Raw genomic sequence first — 18,983 nt, forward strand, 5'->3', positions numbered from 1 at the left:
TCCCCTCGTGTTTGCCATCACCATCCGAGGAAAAAGACTCTCAGTATCCACCCTATCTAACCCTCTGATTATCTTATATGTCTCTATTAAGTCACCTCTCCTCCTCCTTCTCTCCAACGAAAACAACCTCAAGTCCCTCAGCCTTTCCTCGTAAGACCTTCCCTCCATACCAGGCAACATCCTAGTAAATCTCCTCTGCACCCTTTCCAAAGCTTCCACATCCTTCCTATAATGCAGTGACCAGAACTGCACGCAATACTCCAGGTGCGGTCTCACCAGAGTTTTGTACAGCTGCATCATGACCTCGTGGCTCCGAAACTCGATCCCCCTACTAATAAAAGCTAACACACCATATGCCTTCTTAACAGCCCTATTAACCTGGGTAGCAACCTTCAGGGATTTATGCACCTGGACACCAAGATCTCTCTGTTCATCTACACTACCAAGAATCTTCCCATTAGCCCAGTACTCTGCATTCCTGTTACTCCTTCCAAAGCGAATCACCTCGCACTTTTTCGCATTAAACTCCATTTGCCATCTCTCAGCCCAGCTCTGCAGCCTATCTATGTCCCTCTGTACCCTACAACATCCTTCGGCACTATCCACAACTCCACCGACCTTAGTGTCATCCGCAAATTTACTAACCCACCCTTCTACACCCTCTTCCAGGTCATTTATAAAAATGACAAACAGCAGTGGCCCCAAAACAGATCCTTGCGGTACACCACTAGTAACTAAACTCCAGGATGAACATTTGCCATCAACCACCACCCTCTGTCTTCTTTCAGCTAGCCAATTTCTGATCCAAAGCTCTAAATCACCTTCAACCCCATACTTCCGTATTTTCTGCAATAGCCTACCATGGGGAACCTTATCAAACGCCTTACTGAAATCCATATACACCACATCCACTGCTTTACCCTCATCCACCTGTTTGGTCACCTTCTCGAAAAACTCAATAAGGTTTGTGAGGCACGACCTACTCGTCACAAAACCGTGCTGACTATCGCTAATGAACTTATTCTTTTCAAGATGATTATTCATCCTGTCTCTTATAACCTTTTCCAACATTTTACCCACAACCGAAGTAAGGCTCACAGGTCTATAATTACCAGGGCTGTCTCTACTCCCCTTCTTGAACAAGGGGACAACATTTGCTATCCTCCAGTCTTCCGGCACTATCCCTGTCGACAATGACGACATAAAGATCAAGGACAAAGGCTCTGCAATCTCCTCCCTAGCTTCCCAGAGAATCCTAGGATAAATCCTGCCCACAAGGTGGCGGAAGCAGAGACGATCAATGACATAAAGAGGAAGTTGGATGGCCACCTAAGAAAAATAGAATTGCAGGGCGACGGGGATCGAGCCAGGGAGTGGGACTGACTGCATAGCTCTGTGGAGAGCCGGCATGGGCTCGATAGACAGAATGGCCGCCTCCTGTGCTGTAAGTAAATGACTTTGACTCAAAAACAAGAAATGCTGGAAATACTCAGTTCTGATGAAGGGTCACTGACCTGAAACATTAATTCTGCTTCTCTCTGCACAGATGCTGCCGGACCTGCTGAGTATTTCCAGCATTTCCCGTTTTTGTTTCAGATTTCCAGCATGTGCAGTATTTTGCTTTTATTTTAATGATTTTGACTCTCTCTCTCCCCCCCCCACCCCTCTCTGTCTCTCTCTCTCTCTCTCTCTCTCTCTGTCTGTCTCCCTTGTCTCCCTCTTCACCCCCACCCCCCCCCGTCTCCTCCTTCCACCTCTCTCTGTCTTCTCTCCCCTCTCTCTCTGTTCCTCTCTACCCACTCTCTATCTCTTCCACCCCACCTCCCACCTCAGTGTTTCCCACTCCGCACTAAGTGTTCCCCACTCTCTGTCCCTCCTGTCTCTTTGTTTCCCTCCCCCCCCACCAAAGTTGTAGAGAGCGGAGCGCTCAGCAGATAGATTTAAAAACATCACGCTGTCAGTTTTAAAGCTGACAGCTGTTGACATGGGTAAACAGTCGTTGGACCCACTTCACCGCATGACATCCCGTCGTTTTCATGGTCAAAGATGGCATACAATCTTTTTGGTACCAAAGGTGCAGACTACTTGTCACTGATTTACTTCTCTAACTTACCAATTATCCGAAGATTCAGGGATACATCGAGCGTATGATGGCCAACGCCATAAGTGCTATTTTATGCTTGTTTGCTGCCCCGGAGGAGGTAAGCGTTGACTAATGGCTCTCAGTAAATGGGCTGTGAATCATATCACCTCATCTCCATGTAATCCGCATTCAAATGGATTGGCAGAACGAATGGTAACACTGAGAAATCGTTAATATAGAAATGCACAGCATTACAATCCCGTTAAGCACCATCAACTTTTTAAAAAGAGAACATCGAATTCCGTTATTCCTGAAAGAATTATGCCACAAGATTTCACATTTTAAATAAAGTTAATGTACTATCAACTTAACACTAGAATTAGGAAACAATTATATTTTAAACTTAAAAATCTTAACAGAACATGACGCTTACTTCAAACTCTAAATCAACAGAAATGCTCCTATTTGACAGTTACTTCCACCCCAAGAATTATCCTATACATGAGAGGATTTTGGTGGTTTGTTCACTTCTCTTGGCTCCAATCCAAAGTGTACCACAGCTGTTAGGAATTTATTTCGATATCCTTAATCCTTAGCCATCTTCTGAGGTATCAGATCTCCCGGATCTGGACTTTTCAGCTTGAGCATGAGCCTTACTCAAAACAGAAACGCCCCTGGTTCCTGATGCCCTCTTTTCTCCTGAGCCCAGCTGACTTCCAAAAGCCAGCTGCTTGTCCGAAGCCAACAGGTTTACAAAAGCGAATTGACTGACTGTCAGCAAGCACGCACATCATAAAACCAACACACACCCTGCATCATCCATCTCCATAGCAATGTAGTACATATGGATAGCAATTTAAACTAATTATTTCCAACTCCATATCTTTTTGATCTGGCAAAGCATGTGAATAATTTAAACCCCTGACTGAGGTAGCTGTACACACAGTCTCCATTAACAAGTTAAGAGGGGTCCCCGTTGTGTAGTGTCTTTGCGTTTCCCAATATGACCTTACTAAATAAGTATGGGCCTTTGCAAATCCCTTTGATTAGTAACCACCCTAGGCTTCTTTGCCTGCTTCTCAAACCAGGTATTTTCATTTGTCTTGCATTTAAAAAAAACTGAATTCCAAAATTAAGTTACTGCTAGAAAATTAATATAAACCATGAACCAGGTGATCGTAACAGCAGAAACTGGTCAAGACATTAAGGTTGCAACGTTGGATCTCAGTGCGATACCATTGGATTCTGGGATGCTGTCTCCAACAGAAATCATGTTTGGACAGTAGATGAGGACAGCCCTCCAGCGCCTTCACTTCACAAGAACATCGTCTATCCAGGACACATTGATGGCAAGAGAAGATGATAGACATGCAGGTGCAGCATTGCCTCCACTGCATGTTGGTCAAAAAGTAAGACTTATACACCTGCAGGAGAGAACGTGGTTTCCAGCACAAATGTCAAAGGTTTATGAAGAGCCATGATCCTACAAGGTGACCACGCCAAATGGTGCTTCGTTGAGAAGGAACAAATCTAATCTAAGAGAGCTATCCAGTGCCACATACACAAGCACGCACGCATCTTGATGACGAAGCAGCAAAAGGAGCCAAGTCCAGCACTGCAATGCAAGACCACTGTTGTTCCACACCAAGAAGTCAAGAAAAGAGAGCTGACAACTCAAGGTCACAACAGAATGTAACTGTTACCAGGTCCGGTCATTCAGCAGACCATTGGTGCGTTTGAGATTTAGGACACCTGGAAGACTAGTTGTCAGAGCTGAACATACATGTAAATAGTGTTTGCAATTATCATATTTTACATATTCAAATAGAGAACTGTATCTCTCCACTCACCGCTCAGTAACACATTTCCCATTATGTAGCACCTACTCTTCTTCTTTGGCCTCCTTATCTCGAGAGACAATGGGTAAGCGCCTGGAGGTGGTCAGTGGTGTGTGGAGCAGCGCCTGGAGTGGCTATAAAGGCCAATTCTAGAGTGACAGGCTCTTCCACAGGTGCTGCAGAAAAATTTGTTTGTCGGGGCTGTTACACAGTTGGCTCTCCCCTTGCGCTTTTGTCTTTTTTCCTGCCAACTGCTAAGTCTCTTCGACTCGCCACACTTTAGCCCCGCCTTTATGGCTGCCCGCCAGCTCTGATAGAGCTGATAGTACTCAGATAGAGGACAAACCACTCACTCAATGATCAGTAACACACCTCCCATTGTGTGATGCCTATTCAGATAGAGGACTTTTCCAGAGTAACTATTCTATGCACATAGCGTGTAAACTGTTCTCTATTTAAGAAAAGGGGGATGTTGTGATAGACTTTGTACTAAATGTAAATGAGCATCGGGAAAAACCCTCCACTGGTTTGAGTCATATCTAGCACAATGGAAGATGGTTGTAGTTGTTGGACGCCAATCATCTCAACCCCAGGGCATTGCTGCGGGAGTTCCTCAGGCTAGTGTCCTAGCCTCAGACATTTTCAGTTGCTTCATCAATGAATGCCCTTCCCTCCATCATAAGATCAGAAGTGGGATGTTTGCTGATGATTGTACGATGGTCAGTACCATTCGCAACTGCTCAGATACTCAAGCAGCCTGTGTCCATAGGCAGCAAACCTGGGTCTGAGCGAATGTAACTCCTTTATGTGAATGTAACTCCTTTATTCAAAAAGGGAGGGAGACAGAAAGCGGGAAACTACAGGCCAGTTAACTTAACATCTGACATAGGGAAAATGTTAGACACTATTATTAAAGACGTTATAGCAGGGCACTTAGAAAAATTCAAGGTAATCAAGCAGAGTCAACATGGTTTTGTGAAAGGGGAATCGCGTTTAACCAACTTATTGGAGTTCTTTGAAGAAATAACGTGCCATGGATAAAGGGGAACCAGTGGATGTACTGTACTTAGATTTCCAGAAGGCATTTGATAAAGTGCCATCAAAGGTTATTGCGGAAAATAAAAGCTCATGGTGTTGGGGTAATATTTTGGCATGGATAGAGGATTGGTTAGCTAACAGGAAGCAGAGAGTAGGCATAAATAGGTAATTTTCTGGTTGGCAAGATGTACGGAATCCATAGGGATCAGTGCTGGGACCTCAACTTTTCACAATTGATATAAATGACTTGGATGAAGGGACCGAAGGTATGGTTGCTAAATTTGCTGATGACACAAAGATAGGTAGGAAAGTAAGTTGTGAAGAGGCCATAAGGAGGCTACAAAAGGATATAGATAGGTTAAGTGAGTGGGCAAAGATCTGGCAAATGGAGGATAATGTGGGAAGATGTGAGATTGTCCATTTTGGCAGGAACAATAAAAAAGAAGCATATTATCTAAATAAGAGATTGCAGAGCTCGAGATGCAGAGGGATCTAGATGTCCTAGTGCATGAATCGCAAAAAGTTAGTATGTAGGTACAGCACATAATTAGGAAAGCTAATAGAATGTTATCGTTTATTGCAAGGGGAATTTAATTCCAAACTAGGGAGGTTATGCTTCAGTTATACAGGGCATTGGTGAGACCACATCTGGAGTATTGGTCTCCTTTATTTAAGGAAGGATGTAAATGCGTTGAAGGCAGTTCAGACAAGGTTTACTAGACGAATACCTGGAATGGGCGGGTTGTCCGGGTTGGACAGGCAAGGCTTGTATCTGCTGGGGTTTAGAAGAGTAAGAGGCAATTTGATTGAAACGCAAGATCCTGAGGGGTCTTGACAGGGTGGATGTGGAAAGGATGTTTCCTCTTGTGAGAGAATCTGGAACTAGGGTCACTGTTTAAAAAATAAGGATTTGCCCATTTAAGACAGAGTTCAGCTCATCAGGCTCACCTGGCTCAGCCGGCCAGCCAAGAGAAAAAGACAGCCTACCGTCAAGCATGCAATACCCTTCAATGTAAACTGAGGAACATCCAAAATGACTGGTGGATCGCACTTGCGGAATAAACTCAACTGTATGCTGATACTGGCACGTAAGTTTCTGTGAAGCACTAAAATCTGTTCATGGACCAGTACATCAAACCCCTAACCCCTTGAGGAACGCCAATGACAAGACCTTGCACACCGACAAGGAGCAAGTCCTGGATCGTTGGTTGGAGGACTTTGAAACTCTCTTTAGCGCCAAGTGCACAGTGCATGATACTGCCATCATTCTCATCCAACAACAACCTGTCAAAGAAAAGCTGGATGAGAGCCCAAGTCTGGAGGAAACTGACCGCCACCAACCAGATGAAGAACAACAAAGCTCCCAGAGTCAATGAAATTCCACCCGTAGACTTGAAGCATGGTGGCCCTGCCTTATATGCCACGTCCCATGAGTTTTTCACGGCCTGCTGGGAACAGGGCAGGATTCCACGGGATCTTTGTGATGCCGTTATCATCACCTTGTACAAAAACAAAGGAGAAAAATCAGACTGCTCCAACTACCGTGGGATCACCCTCCTTTCTATTGTTGGGAAGATCCTGGTTAGAATACTTCTGAACAGGCTTGTGCCTACCATTGCAGAAGAAAACCTCCCAGAGAGCCAGCGTGGTTTCAGAGCAAACAGTGGCACCACAGATATGGTATTTGCACTCAGACAATTGCAAGAAAAGTGTCATGAGCAAAGCAAAGGCCTGTATATGTCATTTTCGTAGACCTCACCAAGGCATTCGAAACTGAGTAGAGATGGACTTTGGAAAATCTTTAAAAAAAAAACTTGGATGCTCACCCAAATTCCTGGACATGGTGAAGCAGTTTCATGAAAATCAGTACGGACAAGTCAAACAAAACAGTGACCTCTCGAGTGCCTTCCGAATCTCCAATGGCGTGAAGCAGGGTTGTGTGCTGTCCCCAAAATATTCACCATCTTTTTCAGCATGATGCTGCAGCAGGCAACGGAAGACCTTAAGGAGGGAGTTTACGTACACTTCTGGACTGATTGCGGTCTTTTCTACCTCAGGTATTTTCAGGCTCACACAAAGACACAAGAAAAACTCACCCGTGAACTTCTTTTCGCCGATAATTGTGCTCTCCTGGCCCACAGTCAGTCAGACCTGCAATGTGTAGCAACACATTTTTCCGAGGCGGCACAACTCTTCAGACTAAACATCAGTTTAAAGAAAACTGAAGTCCTGCATCAGCCTGCACCCCAAGAAGAATATAAACCGCCAAGCATAGTCATCGAGGGAACCAAGCTGACTGCCGTCAAGCAATTTATTTATTTGGGGAGCGTCATCTCGTTTGATGGCACCATAGACAAGGAAGTGGACAATAGGTTCTTAAAAGCAAACAGTACATTTGGCAGACTCTACAAACGAGTGTGGAGCAACCACAGCCTCAGACCACAGACCAAACTCGAAGTGTACAAAGCCGTAGCCCTCACCATCTTTCTGTATGGTGCTGAGTCATGGGTCCTATACAGCCGTCATGTACACCTTCTAGAGCGCATCCATCAGCGCTGCCCTCAAGATCCGCTGGCAGGACCGCATCACAAATATTGAAGTACTGGAAACAGCCAACATCACCAGCACCGAGGTCATCCTTCTGCGAAGCCAACTGCGTTGGGTGGGTCATGTTGCCCGGATGGACGACAGTTGCCTGCCCAAGATTGTGTTGTATGGAGAGCTGATCACAGGTAAAAGGAACAGAGGGGCCCCATGCAAATGTTTCAAGGACTCCCTGAAGTGTGCCACATCGACCTTAGTAAATAGGAGCAGGAGTAGGCCATTCGGCCCTTCGTGCCTGCACTGCCATTCAATACAATCATGGCTGATTGTCCAAACTCAGTACCCTGTTCCTGCTTTCTCCCCGTATCCCTTGATTCCTTGATGACCATCGCCCGTAGGAAGTGCAGGCCATAGGTAGTGATGCCTGGAGATGCTATATCAGGAGGGCTACAGACATCTTGTGAGACTGAGAGAAGAACCAGCATGAAAGAGAAAAGGAGAAGGATAGATCCAATTGCCCCCAGCAGCGACTACACCTTCACTTATATCCGCTGCGGGAGAATCTACCGATCACGGATAGGCCTAACAAGCCGCCAGTGGGCCTGCAACCGATGAGTACAACCTTCCCAAAATCTTCGTCTGCAAAGAAATGCCAGAAAGAAGGAGGAGGAGGAGAAATTTTTTCTCTCAGGGTCGTGAGTCTTGGGAGCTCTCCTCCTCAACAGGCAGCGGAAGCAGAGTCTTTGAATATTTTTAAGGCAAAGGTAGATAGATTTTTGATGAGCAAAGGGGTGAAAGGTTATCGGAGGTATACGGGAATGTGGAGTCGGGGTTACGATCAAATCAGCCATGATCTTGCTGAATGACAGAGCAGGCTCAAGGGGTCGAGTGGCCTCCTCCTGCTCCTAATTCTATGTTCGTATTTATGTAACATTCAGCCTTGGGTCGATAAGTGGCGGGGAACATTTGTGCCACACAAGTGCTAGGCACATTTGTGCCACACAAGTGCTAGGCAATGACTATCTCCAATGAGAGAGAATCTGTAACCATCTCCCCTTGACATTCAATGGCATTACCATTGCTGAATCCTTCACTATCAACATCCTGGGGGTTACCATTGACCAGAAACTGAACTGAACCAGCCACAGAAATACTGTGGCTACAAGAGCAGATCATAGGCTGGGAATTGTGCAGCGTGTAACCCACCTCCTGACTCCCCAAAGCCTGTCCACCATCTACAAGGCAGATGTCAGGAGTGTGTTGGAATACTCTCCACTTGCCTGGATGAATGTGGCTCCAACAACACTCATGAAGCTCGACACTATTCAGGCAAAGCAGCCCATTGATCATCCCACCACCGCCAGTGCACAGTGGCAACAATGTGTACCATATACAAGATGCACTGCAGAAACTCACCACGTCTCCTTCGACAGCATCTTCCAACTAGAAGAACAAGGGCACGCCACCATCTGCAAGTTCCCCTCCAAGCCACGTATTGTCCTGTCTTGGAAATGTAGTGCCGTTCCTTCACTGTCGCTGAATCAAAATTCTGGAAGTCCCTCCCTAACAGCACTGTGCTTATACCTGCACCAGATGGACTGCAGGGGTTCAAGAGGCACCTCACCACCACCTCCTCAAGGGCAGTTAGGGATGGGCAACAAATGCTGGCCTTGGCAGCGATACCCACATTCCATGAAACGAATATGAAAAAAAAATTGTTGACTATGTAAAGGAAGTGATGTAGTCTATCAGTCGGTTCCGTTGTTGTAGTGTTGGTGTTAGTCGACAGCACAAGTGAAGAATTCTCCTGAATAAAGGAGCCCCTTTGTTATTTACCAATTTGTTTGGTAGCATTTGCATTAAGAAACAGAGAAAAACACAACAGGGGCGAATAAGGCTAAGGAAATTCAGGTCATTAGTATCAGCAGAGAAAAAGTCCTGGAGAAACTCAAGGAAATTAGGGCAGCACGGTGGCGCAGTGGTTAGCACCGCAGCCTCACAGCTCCAGGGACCCGGGTTCAATTCCGGGTACTGCCTGTGTGGAGTTTGCAAGTTCTCCCTGTGTCTGCGTGGGTTTTCTCCGGGTGCTCCGGTTTCCTCCCACAAGCCAAAAGACTTGCAGGTTAATAGGTAAATTGGCCATTATAAATTGGCACTAGTATAGGTAGGTGGTAGGGAAATATAGGGATAGGTGGGGATGTTTGTTGGGAATATGGGATTAGTGTAGGATTAGTATAAAAAATGGGTGGTTGATGTTCGGCACAGACTCGGTGGGCCGAAGGGCCTGTTTCAGTGCTGTATCTCTAATCTAATCTAAACTAAAATCTGACATCCCCAGGACCTGATGGCCTACATCCTAGTGTTCTAAAAGAGATAGCTGCAGCGATAGTGAATGTGCTGCTATGATTTTCGAAAATTCCCTCGACTCTGGAACAGTCCCAGCAGATTGGAAGTTAGCAAATATTTCACTGCTATCCAAGAAAAGAGGGGGAAGAGAAAACAGGGAACCACAGGGCCTGTTAGCCTGACATAAATCACTGGGAAAGTGCTGGAATCTATTATTCAGGAAGTCTTAACGGTGCACTTAGAAAAGTATAGAACAAGAGAGAGAAGCAGAGTTAACGTTTCAAGTCTGTGACCAGTTCTGATGAAAGGTCACAGACCTGAAACGTTAACTCTGTTTCTCTCTCCACAGATGCTGCCTCGCCTCCTGAGTATTTCCAGCAATTTCTGTTTTTATTTCAGATTTCCAACATCTTTAGTATTTTGTTTTTATGATTAGAACAAGTCCTTTTTGACGAATTTATTAATAAGATGCCACACAAAAGATTAATACACAAGATAAGTGTTCATGCAGTTGTGGGTGATATATTAGCATGGATAGAGGATTGGTTAATGGACAGGAAGCAGAGAGTAGAGATAAATGGGGCATTTTCAAGTTGGCATGCTGCAATTTGAGTGCCACAAGGATCACTGCTGGAGCCTCAGCTATTTACAATCTATATAATGACTTAGATGGAGAGTGTAATGTGTCTAAGTTTGCTGACGATACAAAGCTAGGTGGGAATGCAAGCTGTGAAGATGACACAGAGGCTACAGAGTGATACAGATAGGTTAAGTGAGTGGGCAACAAAGTGGCAGATGGAGTATAATGTGGGGAAGTGAAAGTCTTAGAGAGATACAGCACTGAAACAGGCCTTTTGGCCCATCGAGTCTGTGCCAACCAACAACCACCCATTTATACTAATCCTACATTAACCCCATATTCCCTACCACATTCCCACCATTCTGCTACCACCTATCTACACTAGGGGCAATTTACAATGGCCAATTTACCTATCAACCTGCAAGTCTTTGGCTGTGGGAGGAAACCGGAGCACCCGGTGGAAACCCATGCCGTCACAGGGAGAACTTGCAAACTCCGCACAGGCAGTACCCAGAACCAAACCCGGGTCGCTGGAGCTGTGAGGCTGCGGTGTTGGTCGTAAGAATTGAAAAGCAGAATATTTTTTAAAAGGCGTGAAACTGGTAAATGTTGATATTCAGAGGGACTGGGGTGTACTCTTACAAGGAACGCAAAAAGTTAGCATGCAGGTACAGCAAGCAATTAAGAAGGCGAATGGCACGTTTGCCTTTATTGCAAGGGGATTGGAGTACAGGAATAAAGAGGTCTTGCTACACTGGTACAGTGCTTTGATGAGACCTCCTGCAATACTGTGTGCAAATTTGGTCTCCATATTTAAAGACGGATATACTTGCATTGGAGACAGTACAGCGAAGATTCACTAGATTGGAACTGGAATGAGAGGGTTGTCCTATGATGAGAGACTGAGTAAATTGGGTCTATATTCTCTGGAGTTTAGAAGAATGAGAGGTGATCTCATTGAAACATTCAAGGTTATGATGAAGCTTGACAGGGTAGATACTGAGACATTGTTTCCCCTAGCTAGAGAATCTAGAACAAGGGAGCACAGTTTCAGGTTAAGGGGACAATCATTTAGGTCTGAGATGAGGAGAAATTTCTTCACTCAAAGGCTTGTGCATCTTTGGAATTCTCTATCCCAGAAGGTTGTGGGTGCTCCATTGTTGAATATATCTAAGGCGGAGATAGATTTTTGGTCTGTCTGGGAATCGAGGGATATGGAGAGAGGGAGGGTAAGTGGAGTTGAAACCCAAGATCAGCTATGATCATATTGAATGGCGGAGCAGGCTCAATGGGCCATGTGGTCTACTCCTGCTCCTATTTTTTATGTTCTTAAGTTTTTTTAAAACAAGGGTGCAACATTTGCAATCCTGCAGTCCTCTGGCATTATCCCCATATGCAAGGAGGATTGAAAGATTATGCCAGAGCCTCTGCAATTTCCACCCAAACTTCTCTCACTAACCTAGGGTGCATCCCATATGGACTGAGTAGCTTTTCTACTTTGAGGACTGCCAATCTTTTAAATACCTCCTCTTTATGACTGAATAAATTAAATGCAAAAGCATTGCAGATGACATGAAAATTGGTGGTGTCGTAAATAGTGAGGAGGAAAGCCTTCAATTACAGGACGATATAGATGGGCGGAGCAATGGCAAATGGGATTTAATCCTGAGAAGTGTGAGGTGATGCATTTTGGGAGGACTAAGAAGGCCAGGGAATATACAATGGATGGTAGGACCATAGGAAGTACAGAGGGTCAGAGGGGACCTTGGTGTATTTGTCCATAGATCAATGAAGGCAGCAGCACAGATTAGATAAGGTGCTTAGGAATGCATATGGGATACTTGCCTTTATTAGCTGAGGCATAGAATATAAGAGCAGGGAGGTTATGATGGAGCTGTATAAAACGCTAGTTAAGCCACAGCTGCAGTGCTGTGTACAGTTCTGGGTACCACACTATAGGAAGAATGTGATTGCACTGGAGAGAGTGTAGAGGAGATTCACCAGGATGTTACCTGGGCTGGAGCATTTCAGCTATGAAGGGATACTGAAAAGGCTAGAGTTGTTTTCCTTAGAGCAGAGAAGGCTGAGGAGGAACATGATTGAGGTATACAAAATTATGAGGGGCATTGATAGGTTAGATAGGAAGAAACTGTTTCCCTTATCAGAGGGGTCAGTAACCAGGGGGCGTAGATTTAAGTTAAGGGGCAGGAGGTTTAGAGGGGATTTGAGGAAACTTTTTTTCACTGAGTGTTTAGAATCTGGAACGCACTGCCTGAAGAGGTGGTAGAGGCAGGAATGCTCACAACATTTAAGAAGTGTTTAGATGAGCACTTGAAATGCCACAGCATACAAAGCTATAGGCCGAGTGCTGGAAAATGGGATTAGAATAGTTAGGTGCTTGATGGCCGGCACGGACACGATGGGCCAAAGGGTCTGTTTCTGTCCTGTATAACTCTGTGACTCTATCTGTGGCAAGAGAAACAGTTATGGTTTCTGGTCAGTGATCTTTCATCATTGCCATCCTGAATTAACTCTGTCCTGGATTTCTTTTTTTTTCTAATATCTTAGATAACTGCTTCATTGAAAGTTTTTTTTTTTAATTTTGTCAAATTATTTGTTTGTTTTCAACAGCAAAGTCTTGTGTCCTCAGCAACTGATGATTATTTTATGACAAATTCCAGGTTTTTGTTTTGTCAACTCATCCTTATGGTTGTCGAGTTATTCAGCGTATTTTGGAGCACTGCACACCTGAGCAGACTCTTCCGATCCTAGAGGAATTGCATCAGCACACTGAACAGTTAGTGCAGGTAAGGAGAACAGATAACATGAACATAAAGAATGCATGCATCCGTTCAGATCTATACCTTTCATTGTAGACAAGGCAGACAAAAATCAAATTCCATTTCTTTTACATGGGATTCTGGGATCCTCACCAATGTTTTGAGATTGCATTCTACAGTTCTGTCCATTCAGGATCACTAATTATTGACGGCGAAATAAGTTGAATTATGTTCTCATTTTTCCGGGATTTTTATTGGTCATTTTTTATCAGTGCTTTGAGGATCACATTCTTCAATTCTACTCATTTATCCATTTTAAAAACTGCAAGCCCGTGGCCTTGATTATAGGTGTATGAGTGCTTGATAGGATTTGTGCCATTTTCATTATGATATATACTGAATACTTCTATATTAGGAAAGGGAAGCTTGTATTTTGCACTTTCTAACATAACATGCACTACTTATAATCACCACCGACATCATACATCCATTGTCTTTAATTGCAAACTGTCTGCTTACCTGTGCAGAGTACTCACCGTGACACGATGCCAGTCATCTTTTAAGAAACAAAGTAAGTAATTTAAAAAAAAAGGAAAGTATGCTATATACTACTTAAAGCAGATGATCAGTAATGACTCGCTAACATTTATGCGCTTCATTTGTTTTGACTTACACTGGTGCCACAAGTGCACATCTATGTCAGTTTTAATTTTAAAAGCTTATTCAGAACAGGTTCTGCTAACCTACTTCTGGGCCCCGACACTTCTTAGTAACTGTGGAAATGCAAAAATGAAACACACCATATAAATAAATAAAAAGCCAAAACAAGGCAATGCGGATTATAAGATCATTAAATTGATTAAATTGTTTCCTCAGAATTCTAAGAAAATTGAGGAAGATTGGAGAAATGATGGAAAGGGAGAAAATGAAGGAAGAATTTTATCCTAATATATTGCAAGTACAGCTTCCTGCAATATGTTGGATATGAATTTAGTTTTGGTCAGTGAAAATCAGGGACTTTCTTTAGGTGTACTTGATCATACAAATTTCATGTAAAATCAGTTACAAAGATTATTTTGCAAACAAATGAAACAACAGGCAGGAAATGATCTGGACCATAATGATTAGGCACTTCCTAACCCCTGTAGGCGTGTAATCTCTTGGGAAAGGCATAAAACAAAGAAAAAACGCAGACGCAGTCAGGGATTTAAAATAAAAATTTATGGAAAATTCCTCTCCAACTTCCACAGGTGTATGAAATCACATTGATCACCCAACTGTTAATCTTAGCTTGGCCCCAGCCAAGAACTCTTTCAGCTCCCTACTGAAGGAATGCATAGAGTCAGCACACACTACGCAAGCCAGCAGTACATTCCAGAGGCTCAATATCTGAGAAAAGGGGAGCCACCTAACCATCTTTTGTGCAGTTTAAGTACATGTTCCCTGGTCAAATAGGCACACATTCGAGCCCTTATTTTGTATGATTCTTATCAGGTCACCTTTAAGTTTAAGCTGCTCTAAAGTAAATAGATAGCTCTTTAAGCTATCTGAGTGTTTATGGTTCGTTAAGCAAGGAATCATTCTTGTAGCTCTCTTAATCTCTTCCAAGGCCACAATATCACTCAAAACTAGCCGCAGTACTCAGGATGAGGTCTACCCAATGACCTGTAAAATGGTAGAATGTCGTCCTCTGATTTCTACATATATAATCTATGTTAATGCACAAATAGTAAGCTGATTTATTTTTAAAAATAACCAAATAGTATGAGGAAGTTTCTCAATTTATTTCTAAAGTTTAATTTTGTTTGTTTAATTAGGACCAATATGGAAATTATGTCATCCAGCATGTTTTGGAGCATGGGCGCCCTGAAGATAAGAGTAAGATTGTTGCTGAGATAAGGGGAAAGGTGCTTGCTCTAAGTCAGCATAAATTTGCCAGGTATAAGAATTTGCATTTCATGAAAAAGTGTGCTTCAGTACTAAGTAATACTAATACTAGAAAAATGTTCCAATCCACTTACTTTTATTGAAGATGCACTTAATTGAATAACACTCAAACAAAATGTTTGGACAAATACATACAATTAGAAGTAATGTTATTGTAAACATACAAACAGCCATAGTGGGTAAACTGTTGTAAGAGTATCTGAGACCACTATTTATTGTGTCTATCATTAAAGGTTCCCCCTTTCCCACCACTATTTTAGTTAGAAATTATTTTTTACTGTTTTTTTTCCTCTATTCTCCACATCATAAAATTAGAATATAAAAATTCTTTGGCTTGGTACATTGAATTAAACTTGTAGTATGGATTTTTTTTCCAGCAATGTGGTTGAAAAGTGTGTCACCCATGCCTCTCGTGCTGAACGTGCTTTACTGATTGATGAGATCTGCTGCCAGAATGATGGTCCCCATAGTGCCTTATACACAATGATGAAAGATCAATATGCCAACTACGTGGTTCAGAAGATGATTGATGTAGCGGAACCTGCTCAGCGTAAAATTATCATGCACAAGGTATATTTTATTGATACTTTGCATAACTCTGAAATTGCTATTTAACATGCAAGATCAAACGGCTAAAGTGGCAAAAATACAAATTCAGTGCTGTTAGTGTAAGGAGTTAATTATTGCTACTGCCTGGGGCAAGGACACTGCAACTTAAACTAAATAGTTGTGTATTTTAAAATGTAATTGCCTAAATTTTGTTCATATGATGTATTTACCATTCCATTAGAATGGAAAAGCTTTGCAGAATCACTAGAAATCTTCAAAGGCCAAATCTCTTGTTCTAACTCTATTTTCCTCTTTTTATGGAGGACTATATTTTTCTCCATTCACTAATTGTGGCAAAAAATTAGATGCAGATATGAACTTTAACTTACAGCTATATCTCTGCTAAAGTTAACAAAAGGGAAAAAATATAAACTCCTATATCGGGCACTAATCTTTAATTCAAATTGCGTCAACTAAATATTTGAGCTACTTTAAAAGAAGTTTCTGAAATTTTATAGTTTTTTTCATTTGTGTACAGATTCGACCTCATATTACAACCCTACGGAAATACACTTATGGAAAACACATCTTAGCCAAACTGGAAAAGTATTACATGAAGAACAGCACTGATCTGGGGCCAATTGGAGGACCACCAAATGGAATGTTGTAAATTAATTGATGCACACAGAAGAACTGTTGAAAACTGTGCTGCTTAAATATTGGGTGTGCCAAACCAGATAGACCTTAAATGTGAAAACACAACTTAACTTTTAATTTTTGTATCCTCTCTTTTTCTCTCCATTAATTGTGAATTGTGTATTTTACCAATCAACTTTACTTCAACTCATTAATGTGTCCTGAGTTTGTGTGCATTTTGTTTCTCAAAGTACCTTTGCTGGAGGTTAATTGGAAAACCTAGGTAAAACATAGAATGTATGAATTTATTATAATAGTATCAAACTAACTTTTGTGTGTTTTGTCAATTAAACCTTATAAAATAATTTGGTAAAGAATTTTAAGTAGTAACCACTTTAAATTCTGAGTTTTAGGAACTTGTTGCACAATAAACTCTCAGGCCCAGTCGATTTAAACTTTAAGGAACAGAACTGCTTTAAAATATTAAATTAATCAAATAATAAGTTAAGTTGTGTTTCAGCAAGTTACTTTTTGACAATATTTAAATAGCACAACAGTTATGTTCTGTTGAAATATGATGTACTTCAGGGAAGTGCTTAAATGGCAGGTTGATATGTAATGTAACTCCTGATGTTTACTATGGCGATGTCAATACTCAATAGGTTTTATTTTTTGAGGTAAACACTGCCCGGCTTTTCTATTTCAGTGATGTATAGAAGTGTTGTACATACATATGTATTTAACCATTGTACAAGGGGGCAGTAAGGAATCATGATGGTATACATACCTAAATATACAAATTGTCTGAAAAGTTTTTTTTTGCTAGATTTGGCTTTTCAGTCTATTTTGCAAAGAGATGAGGGGATTTGTATTTTTGAATACCTAAATTAAGAGAGTTTATGAAGGTGTGTTGGTTGTATTTTTACTTTCTCAATTTAAAGATTTGGCAATCTCGGACAGATTTGAAAATTAAGGGTCCATTTAAGGTTAAGCTTGGTCGCTCACCATAACGCATGCAAAAATAATGAAATAGACTTTGTTTTGCTTATAAATATGTAGTGTATAAGTGTCGACTTTGCAATTCATAGGTGTAAGTTTACAGTTTGCAAAAATGAATTTGTTTGTGTTTAATCATATGCTTGGCTAACTTGGTAGTAATGCATAGTTTGGTTGTACAGTTGTACATTTGTAAACCTGATGCTGTAAATGTTAAAATGTCTTTTACCCTTCAGAAAACAAAGTTTGCATTTTAGTGTATATCCACTAACACTCTCCCCTGCCTTAGCATAGTGTTGTATAATGTAAATTTCTTTGAATCGAGTGATTTTTAAAAAAATTGTACCTTTATATGGCTTAAAAATTTAACTGGCTTTCTTTTACCTTAGAACAGTAGGTTTTGTTTATAATTGTAGCTGTTGAAATTCTGTTAATATGGTAATTTTTGAAAATTTTACAAGTGTAATGTACAAGTAAATGTTGTGCATAATCAAATTGAAAAGTTTGGATTAAGACATCTAGTTACCATGGAAACCAAATGTTTTTTCCATCCCTTAACAGTGACATGATCCTGTTTGTACAGAAGAGTACTGTATTTTGGAATTGTCTACCTACATGTAAGTGGAAGTATGTATGATATTGTCAATTTTTCATTTGAACATATAAGGTTGTAACACTACATATAGATGATGTACATTTTACAGGAGGCCTTATGTACATTTCCTGATGACATTTTGCAGGCAGAATTGTGACCATATGTGTATAATTAACAGTTACTTGTATTCTTTGCCTCTGGAAATATTTTGAAATATGCTTTGTATATTCAGTTTCTGAAAGATAAAAGATTGTGTTTTGTATTTTGATGATCCTTGAAAGTCAGTATTTTGTATAAACAGAATGGCTTGCGGATTTGGAACAATCTGGAATTATTTATCTTGAGGCCTTTGGATTTGATGTCCTTCGCATTGAAGAGATAAAAAGTTGTTTTCATTAGGGCTGTGCAGTCAGATTTTTTTTTAATGAACTAAAGCATCAGTGAACTTAAATTATTCAAACTGGTTCAATTTTAAATGTTAAAGCTTTAATATTTTGTGATTTTATACTGTTAATTTGTGCAGTCCTTTTTTTCCTGCCACAACATTTAGATTTTTCAATTTGATATTGTTAAGCTGTACTATGGCACTTCGCTTGCTAATTTTTAACTTGTTTTTCTTCCAAGAGCTGCAAAAAGTGCATCATCAGGAAAGATCATGTTGGCCATGTTTAAATGACCGGCTGTTAGCCTACTGAGTGCATAAAGCTAGTAGGTTTGTTAACTTCAGTCGGCACAGCCCTAGTTTCCATGGCAACTATTTATTTGCTTTGTAAAGGAGGTCACTTTGTGAGATTGTGTTCTGGTTTTAGCTTGAGAAGCAGGAGTCTAGGTGAAAGTGCAGATCAAGAAATTTCAAATTAGCATTGATAACAAATGGAACAAAACCACTAGACATTTTGCTGATATTTCCTTAAACATGGATTGTTGATGGACCATTTTTTATCTTGTGTTTAATCAGGTCTGCAACCTGGCTCCTTGGCAACTAAGATGGAGTAATGTTATATTCATTTATTTGTATATGCTGTATAAAAAAAAATGTGAATAACATATG

At 41.4% G+C, this 18,983-nt stretch overlaps 1 protein-coding gene across 12 annotated transcripts in view; it reads left to right on the forward strand.

Annotated features, from left to right (window-relative positions):
• Positions 1-18,194, forward strand: part of LOC137357234 (pumilio homolog 2) — a 172,436-nt gene extending 154,242 nt beyond the window's left edge. For 11 of the 12 annotated variants that reach the window (XM_068023412.1, XM_068023431.1, XM_068023422.1 and 8 more), the window contains 4 exons: positions 13,111-13,236; positions 15,027-15,148; positions 15,534-15,726; positions 16,244-18,194. In XM_068023412.1, coding sequence (XP_067879513.1) covers positions 13,111-13,236; positions 15,027-15,148; positions 15,534-15,726; positions 16,244-16,375 — 573 coding nt within the window. In that variant the 3' untranslated portion in view covers positions 16,376-18,194. Of the gene's footprint in view, positions 1-13,110; positions 13,237-13,736; positions 13,781-15,026; positions 15,149-15,533; positions 15,727-16,243 lie in introns of those variants that run through there. The other variant, XM_068023497.1, reaches the window with a different exon arrangement.
• The last annotated feature ends 789 nt before the right edge of the window (positions 18,195-18,983 follow it).

The sequence above is a fragment of the Heterodontus francisci genome, chromosome 3, assembly GCF_036365525.1.
Source record: "Heterodontus francisci isolate sHetFra1 chromosome 3, sHetFra1.hap1, whole genome shotgun sequence".
Taxonomy (NCBI): Eukaryota; Metazoa; Chordata; class Chondrichthyes; order Heterodontiformes; family Heterodontidae; genus Heterodontus; species Heterodontus francisci.